The sequence below is a fragment of the Ursus arctos genome, unplaced genomic scaffold (assembly GCF_023065955.2).
Source record: "Ursus arctos isolate Adak ecotype North America unplaced genomic scaffold, UrsArc2.0 scaffold_2, whole genome shotgun sequence".
NCBI classification, from domain to species: domain Eukaryota; kingdom Metazoa; phylum Chordata; class Mammalia; order Carnivora; family Ursidae; genus Ursus; species Ursus arctos.
In genome coordinates this window covers 64,781,657-64,796,276 of record NW_026622874.1, presented here as the reverse complement: position 1 = coordinate 64,796,276, position 14,620 = coordinate 64,781,657, and the positions used below count along the sequence as shown (strand labels likewise).

At 59.8% G+C, this 14,620-nt stretch overlaps 2 protein-coding genes across 7 annotated transcripts; both read right to left on the bottom strand.

Annotated features, from left to right (window-relative positions):
* Positions 1-115: 115 nt before the first annotated feature.
* PYGO2 (pygopus family PHD finger 2) lies at positions 116-4,179 on the bottom strand. Its single transcript, XM_026485290.4, has 3 exons — positions 3,890-4,179; positions 3,439-3,488; positions 116-2,837 (listed from the first exon to the last, which is right to left on the bottom strand). Exons 1-3 carry the CDS (start codon positions 3,990-3,992, stop codon positions 1,770-1,772), a joined length of 1,221 nt encoding a protein of 406 aa, XP_026341075.1. The 5' UTR covers positions 3,993-4,179; the 3' UTR covers positions 116-1,769.
* A 195-nt stretch (positions 4,180-4,374) lies between these two features.
* SHC1 (SHC adaptor protein 1) lies at positions 4,375-14,224 on the bottom strand. 6 transcript variants are annotated; one of them, XM_048225407.2, is made up of 13 exons: positions 14,201-14,224; positions 10,735-10,902; positions 10,095-10,165; positions 9,514-9,577; positions 9,217-9,336; positions 8,905-8,958; positions 8,683-8,734; positions 8,389-8,515; positions 7,460-7,658; positions 7,303-7,372; positions 7,089-7,220; positions 6,693-6,931; positions 4,375-5,933 (listed from the first exon to the last, which is right to left on the bottom strand). In XM_048225407.2, the coding sequence occupies exons 2-13, from the start codon at positions 10,897-10,899 to the stop codon at positions 5,805-5,807; spliced, it is 1,422 nt and encodes a 473-aa protein (XP_048081364.1). In that variant the 5' UTR covers positions 10,900-10,902; positions 14,201-14,224; the 3' UTR covers positions 4,375-5,804. The 6 variants fall into 6 exon arrangements, with proteins under 6 accessions (XP_048081364.1, XP_057170863.1, XP_057170862.1 ...); XM_057314880.1 differs by lacking the exon at positions 14,201-14,224 and adding an exon at positions 13,535-13,707; XM_057314879.1 differs by lacking the exon at positions 14,201-14,224 and adding an exon at positions 13,343-13,539 and having other exon boundaries at positions 7,089-7,223.
* Between the last annotated feature and the right edge of the window lie 396 nt (positions 14,225-14,620).

Sequence of the window (14,620 nt, the reverse complement as noted above, 5' to 3'; positions counted from 1 at the left end):
CAGTCCCGCTGCCAGGAGCCCTGGGGCACATACATATCCTCGCCCCTCGAGCATCCTTCCCACCGGTGAGAGGCTCATTCCAACCTTTGTGCGCAGATCAGCAGGAGTCCTTGTCTGGGTTTTCAAGTCCTTTTATTAATCCAACCGTACAAAAGACCCCCAACCACCACATCTCTGCCACCGCCCCCCCTTTTCTTCCAAAAAGTAGTGGAGTGAGAGGGAGAGAAGGATTGAGCAGGCCCCCTCCCCCAGGAGCCACTTACAAAAGGCAGAGACGGGGATTGGGGAGGAAGACATCACAAAAATAGCAACAGATAAAAAAGGATCAACAGAACCACAAACACAACACAAAGCTCGGGGGTCCCCACCCCACCCCGGGCTGGAAGAGAGAAGCCCAGAAACCCCTCCCTTCTTTCCCACAGCCTCAAAGCGGCTGCCCCACCTGGGCAGACAAACACATTCTGCGGGTACATTTGCTAAGTCTTCACAGCCTAGGGTCCCAAGAGAAGGGGGCAGGGGACCAAGGACCACTAGCTCCTCTCTGGGCCACACCTGTGCCTGCCTTACCCACCCCACTGAGGAATGTGTGCTTGAGCTGCAGTGCAGGGTTCCTACCAGGCCCCCAGCCCATCTCTGGCAGGCAGTGCCTAAAAAATAACATATGAACACATGAAGCCCAGTGCAGGCCTCTGGCTGAGAGGAGTAACCGCTAGATCACTGGGCCCAAGAAGACAGAAAGGCAGGGAAAGAGAAGCAAAACAGACCCAGACTCTGGACTGCATCTCAGGACCACAGCAATGACCGTCCCACTGCCTCCCTTACCCACGGGCTGGGACAGGGATCCTTCTATCAGGAGATGAGGTATAAGGGTTCTGTGCCTTTCCAAGCTTTCCTTCAATCGAGCCAGGGAGGCAGAGGAATACAGATCCCAAAAGCTCTAGACCAGTGCGGGCAGGACCGCGCAACAATGGGCAAGGCGCGGAGGGCCGTTCAAGCAGAGTCCACACTCCAGGACAGTCTGAACTTCAAATATCCCGGTCTGCCAGACCGCATATCCCAATTTTTGGCAAAAATATGGTCATTAGGAGAAAAGCCCAAGAGAGGCTGAGAAAGGGCCAGTGGCTTTGGTATGAGGGACACATGTCCGGACAGCATCTCTTACCCACGGTCTTGAAGCCCCAATCACCGAGAAAGTGCCCCAGCCAAGAGCTCTCCCTTCAAGCTATTTGGTTCTCTGAGGGGGTAGGACTTGGGTAGGTCTTGGGATGAGGGAAGAGGGTGAGAAAAAGGAAAATTCCCCATTTATTCCCTAAAGCTGTCTCCTAAAGCCCATGAAAAGGCTACTGCAGGGATGGGACCCCAACTCCTCTGGCCAGAACCCTTTAACACGTCACTCCAAACACTAAGGCTGCAGCTGTGGGGCTAGCTAGGCGCGTCAGGCACGGGTGCTGCGGTATCCATCATCTGCACGGAGGAGACCCCTGCCCTCCAGATCTTCCTCCAGCCTCTCTTCTCTTGCAGCCACACCCCTCGGCCTTTCGGGGACTGGAGCCACCACAATGCTCGGCAGGGCTTTGGTTCCCTGGATCTGTCGATCTCAACGTGTACATCTAAGTTTCCAGAAAAGTGAGCAATCCAGGCTCTTCCGCCTGCCCACCTCAGTTCCTTCTCCGCCCCCAGGAGCCACTGTGTTTCTGCCCCAGGGGGATGGGAAGCCAGTGGAAACAAGGACCAAGAGCCAGACTTGGAAACCATCCCCCTGGCCGGCGTCACCCATCATTAGCAGCCACCAGCTGCCCCACACCCTCACGGATGTACACAGACTGGATCTCCTTGGTCTTGAGGCAGAGATCACAGGCCCAGACAGCAGAGGCCTCGGTGGTCAGCAGCCCGTATGCGCTCTCCGTCATGCCCGTGCACTCACGGTGGAACCACTTCTGGCAGGAGGCCTCACACAGGATGGCGTCCTGGTCATCGTTCACCTCACTGCGACAGGCGCCACATGGGTACACCAGGCCTGGGGGAGGCTGAGGCCCCGAGCCCCCACCCGCCTTGCTGGGGGGTGCCAAGCTGTTGGCGTCCGGAGTCCCCCCACCCCGCCCACTGCTGTTTGGGGGGAAACTGGGCTGATTCCCGTTAACAGCAGCAGCTGGGGAGCCTGAGTGAGGCTCCTGGGGAAAAGCAGTGGGGGCAGGAGGATTCAAGGACTTTCCCCCATCCTCACCACCAGGGCCAGGAAAGCCAGGGTCTGGGCCAGGGAAGGGACTTGTGTTGGGGGGCAGGCTGGGGAGCCCCTGACCAGGTCTCTGGAGAGGAGAAGGGCCAAAAGGTGCTCCTGGCTGGGCAAAGCGTTGGGGGAGAGAAGGGGGACCCAGCTCCCCTCTGGGAGGTTGTCCCATGGTGGGTGAGATCATGGGGCCAAATCCCCCCACTGGGCCTGGCATCATCTGCCCACCAGGAGGACTGAAGTTCTGACCCAAAGGCTGGTTGAAGGGTTGGCTAGGAAAGTTCATGTTGCCTGCAGGTGGGTAGCCAGGGCCCTGGGGGGGCATGTTGAAAGCAGGGCCCATAGGGTTGGGAGGGAAAGGGGGCGGCTGTCGACGAAGAGGCTGAGCGCCCCCTCCACCTGCAGTGCCGTAGCCTGGGGGTACCTGGCCTGCCATGCCCCCCTGTACCCGGAAGCCTCCAAAGGGGACAGGACTGCCAAGGAATGGAGGGGCTGCACCCCCCACCTTAGGGGCTCCGAAGTCATCCTCAAAAGGGTTGGATGCAACCAGGTGATCCACCATGGGAGTCGGGGGTGGTGCAAACTCCGTCAGATGTGAATATGCAGGGCCCTAGTGGGGAACAAATGAGGGACAGAGAGTCAAGGATGGAAAGAGCTAAAAACCAGGAGAGCAGCAGAAACACAGAACGTGTTCTGGACTCGGGCTCGTAACAGCCAGCTCGGACACAGAGACAGACCTCAGACGGTAACAGAGAAACAGAGGGTGGAGAAAGCAGGCAGAACTGTGCCGAAATCCTAGGTCTGTCTCTGAAGAAACTCAAGACCCCCGAGCAGGTATTCCGCTTTTTAAAGCCTCAGATTCCTCATCTGTAAAACAGGAATAATGCCTCTCTCCCAAAACTGTTAAAGCACCATTAGCACAGAGTGCCGGAGAAGTCATTAGAAAAAAACCTCAGTAAACGGTAGCTGTCATCTCCCAGGAGGGAACCAGGACAGGAAAGACGGGGGGGGGGCTCCAGGCCTGACTGATAAGGTCAGTGGTCCCACGGCCTCACCCCCCACACACACACATTTGTTAGAAGTGGAGGGAAACGGCCAGAAGCAGAGTAGCTTTCTCTGCCCGCTGTACCTGAGGCAAGATACACACACACACACACACACACACACGGCAGTGGGGGCCAGGAACGACCCCACCGGCAAGCAGCACGCACCTGAGTGTTTGACTTCCTTCGCTTCTTCTCCGGGCTCTTCATCTGCAGACCTGGAAGCGCGGCACACAAACACGTTTCCCTGAGGCTGCCCCCACCTCCAGCCTCCCGGGCGCGCCCGGAGGAGCTCTCCTAACTTGGACGAGCGCTTGCCCGTTGACTTCACAAATACGAACAAAGGTGCCTTACGAGACGCGCTGCACGACCACAACGACCACACTCTCGGCCGCCTCTTTTCTTAAACCAGAGACCTCCCCCCCCCGACTCCCCAGGGGCTCCGGCGATCCGGGTGTCTCCCAAACCCGGGGTCCTCCATCTGCGACCCCCGACCCCCGCCCCTCCCGCCCGAACCTCCCTTCGGGCCCCCGGAACCCCCATCTGCCCCCCGCCCGCCAGCTCCCCCCCCCCGCGGTCCCCCGAGAGCTCGGCGGGCCCAGCCCCTCGGCGCTCTCACCGGCCTTGCCCTGCTTCCTCCCGGTGCCGGGCGGCGCAGGGGGCGGTGCGGGGCCGCCACCTCCCTCCAGCTTGTCCGGTGGGGGCGGCGCCGAGGCGGCCATGGGGCGGGGGGGCCGGGGTCAGCGGCGGCGGGGGACGGACGCGCCCTCGGGCGGCACCATCGCCGGGAGGGGAGTCAGGGCGCCCGCGAGGAGCGGCCAGGCCAGGCGGCGAGCGGAGCGCCAGCCGCCTACCCGCGGCCACAGCAGCAGCAGCGGCAGCGGCGGCGGCGGCGGCAGCGGCAGCCGGAAGCGGAAGTCGGCGCGGTCACCACCACCGCGCGGCGAGGGGGCGGGGCCTGGGCCGGACCACCGGGCAGCCGGGGGGGGCGGGGCTGGATGCGGGGACACGTCCGTGCGGGAGGGGCCGCCCCCCCACCGGCCCCCTCCACGGGGCCGGCGCCGCGGTCGAGTACGGGCAGCGACAGGGACTACGAGGCCGAGGTACAAGAAATAGGGACTTTAATGAAGAGGATTTCCCTTTGGTATAAGTGAGACCCGTGGAGACACCCCAACGAAACGAAAAGGCCAGGACCGAGACCTAAACTCGCAGCGGCAGGACGGGCTCCGGGCTGGCGAGGTGGCGCAGGCGGCCTCTACCAGGGCCCGTCACAGCCCTGGGGCCTCCCACCTCCTCCTTCCAGTCCTGGCTCAGGATCTGCGGCTCAGAGCCCCAGGTCTCTGGCAGAAAAGAGAATGTTGTCGGCCCAACTGCCTCAAAGGCTGGGAGGAGAAAATGCCAATCATTGTAAAAGGGCTTCGACAAGTCAGAGGTGATGTGTACACGTAATTGATTATTGTCATTTTGTGCTCAAGCCATGGAAAACAAATAAGGAAAATAAACCTACAGCCCTAAAACATATGCATATAAAATAAAAATAAATGCCTTCCCAAATCTACAGATGGTATTTGGGGATTGTCTACTGCTTTCGCCTCCATGTCCCCCTTCCTGCCTCCACAAATCCACCTGGGAGAGTTAAAAGTTCAGGAAGCCGGAACCCAGTCACCGCCCCCCACCCCAGCAGGAGGAGGCAGGGGTAGAGGCTGCAGGACCAAGGGCTATGCTTTGGCTGTAGAGTATAAGATGCATGCAACATGGGGGGGGAACGGAACGACTTATGAAATGTATATACAGACCCCTTGGGTGAGGGGCACCTCCTGGCCAGGAGGCACTGAGCAAGGGAGGGGTCCGTCTCCCCATTGGCCAGGAAGGGGGGCTCTGAGGCAATCTCTAAGGGTTGCCTATCCCCGGGGAAAGGGGACAGCTGCCATTCCTGCCTCTGTTCTCCCAACCTAAACTGGAGGGGATGCTGAGCAAGGAGAGGACAGGGTCCCAGAAGCCAAGAAGGTGTCAGCACCCCCACCCTCGACCTCAGGGGCTCAAAACTCTTTGCATAAAATATCTTCAGACCTAGGAGATGGTCAAAGGCACAAAGTTTAACCACTGGGAGGGAGGGTTGTTGAGAGGAGTCGGGGGTACCCTGAGCCCAGGGGTAGACGAAAGGTGTGATTCATTCCCCCTTCCCTGGAAAGGTGATTGCCCCATTACGCCTTTCTCACTTCAAGGAGGCACGCTGCCTAGGCCTCCAGCACCCACCTTCTTGGGGAAGGGGGTATCAGATTGGCACAGGAAAGGCCCAGGGAAGGGAGCCACTCTGTACAGTAATACTTTGGTAAAGTTCGGGGAGAAACAGGATTCTACCCCAGGCTTCTGACAAACCCTCTCATTCAGCTGGATGCTGAGCCATGTCCACACTATCCCTGGCTCCAACACAAGGCCAAGCCCCCAGAACACTCCCAAATGAGGTCCTGAGAATCAAGGAATAGGGTGGAAGGGGTGGGCGGGCCCCTTCGGGGAGAAAGCACTGAGATGGATCACAGCTTCCGCTCAACGGGCTGCTGTAGACATAGTTCACTGCCTGCAGAGATGATGGGCAAGTGATTGTCCACATGGTAGCTGATGAGGTGGCTGACACTCTCAAAGCGGTGATCCTTTGTCCGAACCTGAGGAGTGGGAAGGAAGGGGTTAATTCAGGTGAGGAGTCAAGTAAGACCTCTGCCCCAAGACTGCAGAAATGGGAATATTCAAGGGGGTTGAGGAAGGGGAAAAGGACTGGGAGCGCTGTCGTCCGGATCACTGAGGCTTCTCTAGAAAGGTAATCCACAGCTAGCTCTGAGAGTGGGCAGAGAGGACATTAGCCCCAGAAACTGTGAAGCTGGGGGACATCTACTCTTCTGACCTGGAAGGTGGCATGTCTCAGAGGAGAACACATACTACGAAAAAGATGGGGAAGGGAGGCTGGGATTGCTGTAGAAAGGAGACCAAAGTTAGGGACAGTGGGGCAATGCAAATAGGTGACAGGACGCCGGGCTAAGCCCTGAGTCTGGAGATGCTGGGGAGGCCCCTGGCTCCTCTTGCAAAAGGAGACTTGGGGTTTCTAGACTCTAACTGTCCCATGCTGGGCATCACCACCTCTCCAGGATGGTTTCCTCGTTTGTCAAAAGAGGGGCTCAGGCAAGTTGAACACCTCCTAGCTCAGATGCAAATCAGGGCTGGGGAACTGAGGACTGAAAGGAACAGAGCTCAGGCTCAGGGGTGTGAGAAGGGAAGGATGCCATCCTGCCGGTAAGGGTGCCCATATGCACATGGCAAGCAGGGAAAGCGGGGGCAGCGAGGGGAGATGCATGGCTACACAGGAACGTGCTGCACCGCCCTTTCTGCCACCCCCCACCCCGCCCAACACACACCCCTGCTACACTCACCACGCCCTCAGGGTCCACCAGCAGCAGGTGCTTGGGCTGCCCACTCTGCAAGCCGGTGAGCACATACTGGCCCGGCGTGGTCGTGCTCTCCCGCACCAGGAAGTCCCCGTTGAGCTGCAGCAGTGCTTCAGCCTCCCGCCGGCTCAGCTTCCCGTGGAACCAGGGCTCCCCTCGGAGCTGCTCAGCCATGGCCACGGCCTGGGTAGGTGGAGGCACCCGAAGGGCATCTTCGAAGGGCTCTGGGGGTTCAGAGAGAAGGCTGAGAGAGGCAACTGGCACAACACAGGCCAGGACCCAGACCTTCAGGAAGGGGAGGCCAGGAAGGAGAGAGCAGGGCAGAAGAGGAGGAACCGAGTGGGAAGATGGAAATGCAGAAAAAGAGAGAGGCGCACTCACTCATGTCAAAGAGGTCTCTGGGCGCGCTGCCATTGATGGCAGGATTGGGGGGCCCAGCCCCACCCCCTGCTTGCCGGGCCTTGTCTAGGTTCTGGACGTTGACATAGGAAGGATCATCAAAGAGCTCTTTACCTGCTGAGGAAAGGGAGGCGTCACGGTGACCCCAGCCCTGCCTCCTGCATCCCCGACTCTCCCCTCCCAGCTCCCTTCACACCTGGGCAGGGTGGTGGAGGTGGCATCTGTTTGCGAATTTCTGGGTCTCCCCCGACAGGCTGCCCCACAGGCTGCAAGGACAAAAATAAGATGAGACCAGAAGCCCAAACCGGCCACTCCCAACCCAGGCCCAGCCCACCTCCATCCAAGTAACTTACCAGCGTTGCTCCCAGGTGGCTGGGGGTCTGGACACCAGGTGGAGTGGACCGAGCAGCCCCCAGGGGGGCTCCTTCCCGAAGCCTCATGTCCACCACTCCCCCAAGAGGGGGTTCCTTCCCCGGGAAATCATTATAGTACTGGTGGTCAGGTGGCTCTTCCTCCTCCTCATCCCAAGCTGAGCCATCAAAACCGGCCATCCTGAGAGGGACAGGAGGGAGGGAGGGAGGGCACAGACAGTGGCCATGGGCTGGGTACTTCCTGCAGGGTGGGCCTGAGGCTGGCTGTTTTCTATACACAGTCGGTCCATCCTCCCGACAGCCCTGCAAGATAGCTATTACTTCCTTCTCCAGTGACAGAGATGAGAGATGAGGGTCAGAGGCAGAGAAACTGGCCTGTGGTTTCACAATTAAAGGGTGGTAGAGCTGGGCTGTAACATCAGATTTGACTTTAGAGTTCGCGCCCTCGAGTATCATGCTATCTCCCAAGAGGGAGGGAAAGCACAAGGTAGAAAGAAGGTATCTGCTCCAGAATATTTTAATCTTCTCTAAATACTCAACAGCTAATGGCCCTAAGGTGGTAAAGAAAGGCAGAGATCTCAGGAAAAAGACATCCTCCCTCACCCAGACTCTTGGTGGCTCCTACGGGCAGGAAAATGAAAAACTAAGGATGGAGAAATGGGCAAGAGAGATAGGCCGGCAGCGCGGTGGCCTGGCACGCGAGAGGAAGAGCAGGGCTGCAGCAGGGCCTGGCCAGACTTTCCCGATGGCTCCAGGAAACATAAGAATGGCAGGAAGTGGGAAACAGGCACACAGGTTATCCCCCCAACCCCCGACCCTCTCGGAGCTCGAGTGTGGGCAGTGGAGCAGACCTGCCTTCTCAGTTTGGGCCAGCGCCCAGGAGCGGCCCCACACCCCCTGCACCTGCTCACCTGTCGTGAGGGGTGACCAGCTTGGGCGGGTTCCTGAGGTATTGTTTGAAGCGCAACTCGAAGGCCTGGCCGATGGTGCTGATGACATCCTGAGCGAGCCCTTCGGGACACTCCAGGATGTGACAGGCTGGGGGCACAGCAGAGGCGGCCCATGAGCCCTGAGGCAGACTGCTGGGAGGAGGCGCAACCAGGGGCCCTTGTCTTTCCGGCAGGAGCCCCTGCTTAGCTCCCCAGGTCCGGCTCACCTGCCTCACGGAGAGCCGGCCCCACCCAGCGCTCCCCACCACGCCTCACCTCTCTGATTCACCGGGTCTTTGGCAACATAGGCGACGTACTCGGCTGTGTCCTGGAGTGGGCAGGGTCAGAAGCAGCCCCTTAGCTCAGTTTTACAGCCCACCTCACCCCTGACCCCTGCACAACCCAGGCCTTTCCAGACACCACTTCGATCCCAGCACACCCTCTTTTCCAACTGGTGAGGCCCCTACTCTCCCCCCACTGCCCTGTTCCCCAACTCACCGGGTCCCCACCGGACGCAAACGAGATAGACTGCATGTGGTGGTTGGCGATGATCTGAGGGTTAGGGCAGGGGACAGAGAAGGAAGGGAACGACATGGGTCAGGCAGCCTCAGGGCCCACACGTGGGCACACACGTGGGTACCCCCAGCCCCCTCCCAGAGCCCTGCAGTGTCAGTCCCACCCTTTTGGCTTCTTAGCCCAGGTCCCCCTAAAGCTCTTCCTTCCTTCCTGTCTTAGCTCCTGGCCCAGGAACCAAGTCCCTGCTCAGCCCTCCCAGCAGCGTTTCTGGCCCCCTCGCCCAACGCCACCAACCTGTTTGCAGTCTGCGGCCATGAGGTTGAGGCTGCTGGTGGAGACGGTGAGAGTGATGGGCATCCCGGCAAATTTCAGGTTACTCCTCCCCAGGATGGAACTGAGCGGGCGGCTACAGGGCTAGGGAAGGGCCCAAGGGTCTCAGAAGCGGGGGGTTCCCCACACCACGAATCCTCCACCTTCCGCCTTTTGACCTTCTCCCCACAGGTCCCATGCTTATCTTCCCCCTGCTCCCTTTCATTTCCCACCAGCACCCCCAGCCCCATCAGCCCCATCAGCCCCATCAGCCCCAGGTACCTTTCTCCTCCTTGTTGCCCCCTTGGCACCGGGCACAGCCTCACACACCAGACTGATGGCCTCCCTGGGGAGAGAGGGGTCCTCAGACCCAGAGCCTGCCTCCCACCCAGCTGGGGCTGCCACAGGGCAGGGGGAGGGGAAGACCAGGCCAGACTCCAGGGGCACTCCAGGCTCTTTGTCGTGGTGGATTGAATTAAGGGCCTTTAATATTTGATGACACGGAGAGGCCACTTCCTGGCTGATTGGGTTAGGGCCTCAGTGGGTCTGGCCCCACCCCCTTCCAGCTACCAAATGTCCCATTCCCTTCCCAAAGGCAGCAGCAACCTTCCATCCACCCCATTTTATACTCAGGCTCCAGCTACCAGCTGGCTCTGCCACCTCCCCCATCACTCACAGGACTCATAAGTAAGAAGGATCCAGACCAGAGGTGCTTCTTTTCACTCAGACTTCAACTCACTCCCCTAACTTTCTCTCAATCCCCTTTACCTAAAGATAACCCATGGCTAGCAAGCAACCAAGGCCCACTCCCCTGCTCCACTCACCAATCCTGGACTCCCCCCACCTGCCCCCTCCCCACTAACCTGGTGACCTGGGTGCGGGTGTTGAAGTCCAAGGCACGCATTGACTGCAGGACCTCCACACAGCCCATGTACTGAGGGAGGGATGGAGGGGAACAAGTCAGCCGCCTCCCCCCACCCCTTCACAAAGAGCCCTGGGCCTTTTCCCTACGAGCTCCGAGCTCCGTAAAGGAAGAGTAAAGGCAAAGAAGTTTTGCCCGCTGCCTGCGGCTACACCCTTCAATGTGCAAGACCACAGGAAATGAGGAGCAGAGGAAAGGGCAAGCTAGGAGGGCCTCGGGCATCTGGGAAGAGAATGTGGAGGGCAGTGACGGACACTGGGGGTGGGAGGGAGCAGGGGTGGGAGTGGAGTGACATCCCCAGAGGGAGGAGGCTGGAGAACACAATCAAGATTCACTCATTCCAACACTTACTAAGGGGCTGCAACGTGCTGGGCTTTGTGCTAAGCATGGCAGGATGGGGGAGTCACAAGAAGGATGGGGTGCAGGCAGAGCAAGAAAGGTATGAGAAACAGGACCCTGAAACCAAGGGAGGTGCTGGGAAGAGCAGAAAACAAGACGCTCCAGTAAAGCTGGAAAGAGCAAAGGAACCGGAGGGGTCTGGGAGGGAGGAGGGAGGGTGGAATGGGAGGATGTTCACTCACCCGAACCAGGTAGGAAACCCCTGGTCCCATGACTTTGTCGTTGGGATGCAGCCAGCCCCGCGTGGGCTTATTGACAAAGCTCCCGTGGCGGGTCCACTCCTCGCCCCCCAGCTGGCCCCCTTCCACCCGAGTCCTGCGCCCGCCGCCTCCACTCAGCTTGTTCATGTCCTGGAGGAGGGGCAGGGGGCCTGAGTCTGGCATGGCCGCCCCTACGATCCCCTCCCCATCCTCCGCTGCCCTTCCTGGCTCCCCCTTTGGCCCCGGGCGCCCCCCGGCTGGGTTGGCCAGCTTCAGGTTGCTCATCCGGGGGAAGAAGGAGCACAGGGTAGTGGGACTATCATCCCCAGGCAGAGGTGGCAGGATGGGCCCCAGGGACGAAGCTGATGGGGAAGGCAGCTCCTCCGGTGGGGTGGACCCTGAAGCCCCCTCCTCCAGCGATGACAGAGACTCATTCCGAAGTGGGTTGTACTTGGGCTTGGGGGGCAGGAGATCCATGGCGGCAGTGAGAGGGAGGCTGCTGCCCAGCCTGGCCCCCCTGCCAGTCAGGGCAAGGGGGCCAGGCAGGGGGCATCCCCAGGCCCTTAGTCTGACCGGACCTCTAGGGCCCAGGGATCTCAAGGATCCTGGGGAAGGAGAGGGACAAGTGGCGCCAGCGCCCCCAGCTCAGACCCAGAGAGTTTTGGGCCCCATCCCCGCCCAGCGTGGAGCCTCTTCTCTGGCAGAGAAGAGAACAGGCTGGACCCAGAGCTGCCTGGCTCCTCCCCAGGGGCGGAGAGCTAAGGCCAGAGACCAATCCCGAGGACAGTGCTGACTCACAGGCTCTAAGGGGCTAAGCCCCCACCACAGCCCCAGCCTAGAACTCGGGCAGGGATAGAGCTCTCCTTGCCACCCCCGCCCCCGCCCCCAGACAAACCACCAGTAATCTGGGGAGGAGTAAAGTGGGGGTGGGAGGGAAGGATGTAGAAATGAGAAAGAAAGGAGGGAAATAAGAGGAGGTCTGGATCAATCCACACAGGACATGGGCAGGCCAAAGGGAGCAGGAAGCTGCGGGAGGGTAGGGGGAATGAGAGAGGAAACAGAGGGAGCTGGGGGTGGAAAAGGGAGGGGATCCCTGAGCTCAGCACTTCCCTTCCTGTCCCGGTGGAACACTCAAATGTCCCCCTCCTCCAGGCCAGCGCCCCCCCCCCCAGCACTACCACACAGTGGGGTGGCGGCCCCAGGGAGCCTGGGCCATTAGCACCCTCTGCTACCACAGCTGTGGACAGGAGGTTAAGAAAAGGGGAAAGGATGGACGTTGTCCTGAGGGACATGGTCCCAGTGGACACAGAGAGGGGCCAAGAGGAAGAGCAAAGCTGGAGAAGTAAGGGGAACAAAGTCCAACTTGGATGGCATACCCAAGAGTCACCAGGCAGGAGCTGGGGTAGAGGACAGGCTGATGGAGCCCTACCGCAAGGAGCTCTACCGCAAGGAGCAGCGGTCCCCAGCCAAGCACTCTTTTGTGCCCCCTTCCACAGACCTAGTCAGCAAACCCAGCTGTCAAGGGCGGCTAGGCGGATAGGTGGCAGCTCTCTGACCTGCCAGGCAGGTTCATACCCCCCCCCCCCCCGGCAGTGGTGACTAGGGAAGGTACAGGTGTCCACCACGGAGCACAGTGCCCCCCAACACCAGGGGCAGATTCCGGCTGGAGGAGGTGAGAGAGTGAAACAGTTCTCCAAGAGAAGTGGGGGCTACAGGCCATGTAGGGATAAAGAGAGCAGAGGCCAAGTCTGTGCCAGGGGTGCCAGGGACGCGCTGGACACAGTAACAGCTGCAGCCCGTGCCTTCCACACACGGCTCCCAGACATGGCTCTGGTGGAGGAACCGACAAAGTCACCAAACAAGAAGTAGTAGAAGATACATACTACCCCACGCTCACCTTGGTATTACCTATTCTTAAATTTCAGAAGATACAAAGATGCAAACTATAGCGATTAATAATACTAACGCTTAAATGGTGCTCGATACTGTGCTAAACTCATTTCCCTGGTCTCAGTCACTCCATTTCCTCAGGCCTTCTGCGCTCAGGCCTAGAGAGATCAAGGAGGCAGTTCTGCCCTGGCTTGGCACCCCCCCCACACACACACACACAGGCCAGGACGTCCTCCTCCTGCGGGAGCCCGCACAATCCTGAGCAGGGAACAACCAACAGGTGTGGGCGTTTGGAAGGAGAGAAAGAGGAAGTCGGCTCTTTAAATTTGCATAGGAAAGAAGATTGCCTACTGGGAAGTCGGGGTGGCTGGGTGTGGGGGAGAAGCTGCTCCTGGCTTCTCGGCCCAGCAGGGAGGAGGAGGCAAGTAGCAGGAAATGGCGAAAGCCTCAGGAATGTTTCCAGAAGGGAAGGCTGGGCGAGCGGGACCAGGAGGAATGCCCAGACAAGAACGCTGGTTAGGGGGAGGGGAAGAGCCAAAGAAACGGTGGAGGCTGGGGAGTCCCTTCCAAAAAAAAAAAAATCAAACAGCAAAAAGGTCACTATCCCCTCCACCCACGCCAAGCCACCGTTTTCTGGCAGCAGAGAACTTTCGCTCCTGTCGCACCCGCAGGTCACACGCCAACAAACCCATGGCCCTACCAGCTCCCGAGGTGCAGGTGTGAGACCTACAGCTGTCTCTGGGGCGGAGTCGGTCCTAGGCAGAGAAACTCCGGGCCTGGGAACCCAGGGGCAAGCCTCTCTCCCCCTCTCGCGCCAAACCCCAAGTCCAGCCCCCTTCCAGCGGGCCCACCCTTAGCAGGGGGCAGGGGGAGACAGAGGGCTGCTTCGGACCTCGCACTGCTCAGAACCGGGCGGAGCACTTGGCCTTCCCACCTGCCGGAGCAGAAGCGCTTGGGAGAGCTGGGCCGAGGCCCAAACGAGAAAAGGGAACTCTGTCTGCAAGGGGTTTCGGGACCCAAGACAGCGCTTCTGAGGAGGGGACCCGGGTCCCACTCGGAACGCTCCCGAGGGGGCGTGGCCCCTAAGTCGCGTGCACCGGGGACTTCCAGGAGGCGAGGCTCCCGGACGGCCCGACGTGGTCAGGGAAGGGGCGGGGCCTCGGGCGGGGCCCCTGGGGAGGCGTGGCCTCCCGCGCCCGGCCCGTCCGCCGAGGGGCGGGGCTCTGGCCTTCTGGGAGATAGTCTTTTTGATGGACCCGTCGCCAGGAGGCGGGGTCTCGGGGAATTGGAAGAACTACCGTCAGGTTTCTTGCAGTAAGGCTTGGAAGCATGTCCGGGGGTGGGACTTCCAGGAAAGCTGGGCGGCAGGGTGGGGTCGTGGACAATAAACAGAAAAGAAGTCGGGGTTCGGGGAGCCCCCTGAAGATGGGGGTGGGACTTCCGGGGAGGGGGTCTCAGGGGGCGGGACTTACGAATAAGGACCGGAAGTAGGGTCCTGGGAGAGGGGTTCCGGGGTGGAGGAATGGGTCACCTAAAGAGAGGGAGAAGACCAACTCACCAGGGCCTCATGGAGTCTCCGCACCGCACCGCGGCTCGATTTGGTTCCGGATCACGCCACTGTCTCCTTAGGTCGCCGTTCCAACTTTCTCCCCGGCCTGGCCTCCCTGAAGAAACTTTATTGCACTCACTTCCGGCCTCACTAACCCCTGACCCTCTACCTCAGCGTCCCTCCTTCAGCCGTCCCACTTTTTCCCGAGTCAGCCAATGGCAGCGCGAGAACGCGCACGGGGGCAGGGATAGCCAATTAGAGGCGTACTTTTTACCTACGCTCGTTCTTGACGAACGTAAGAAGTATACTCCAATAAGGACTCGAGGAGAAGCAAATCTAAGCCAATCCGAGGCTTGAAGGTGGAGTTGTCCCACCTTAAACCAATGGGACCAATAGGAAGCGCGGGCGGCGTGTTTGAAAGCGAGGCCA

What these genes read in the sequence shown, in the direction of transcription:
- SHC1 (XM_026485281.4), bottom strand. Translation starts at nt 11,229, where the DNA reads ATGGATCTCCTGCCCCCCAAGCCCAAGTACAACCCACTTCGGAATGAG. An exon ending in GGGTTTCCTACCTGGTTCGG is followed by an intron (nt 10,166 to 10,734) that starts GTGAGTGAACAT and finishes TCCCTCCCTCAG; the next exon opens with TACATGGGCTGTGTGGAGGT. An exon ending in GCCACCTGGGAGCAACGCTG is followed by an intron (nt 7,373 to 7,459) that starts GTAAGTTACTTG and finishes TTGTCCTTGCAG; the next exon opens with CCTGTGGGGCAGCCTGTCGG.
- PYGO2 (XM_026485290.4), bottom strand. Translation starts at nt 3,992, where the DNA reads ATGGCCGCCTCGGCGCCGCCCCCACCGGACAAGCTGGAGGGAGGTGGC. An exon ending in GAGGAAGCAGGGCAAGGCCG is followed by an intron (nt 3,489 to 3,889) that starts GTGAGAGCGCCG and finishes CCGCGCTTCCAG; the next exon opens with GTCTGCAGATGAAGAGCCCG. An exon ending in GAAGGAAGTCAAACACTCAG is followed by an intron (nt 2,838 to 3,438) that starts GTGCGTGCTGCT and finishes GTTCCCCACTAG; the next exon opens with GGCCCTGCATATTCACATCT.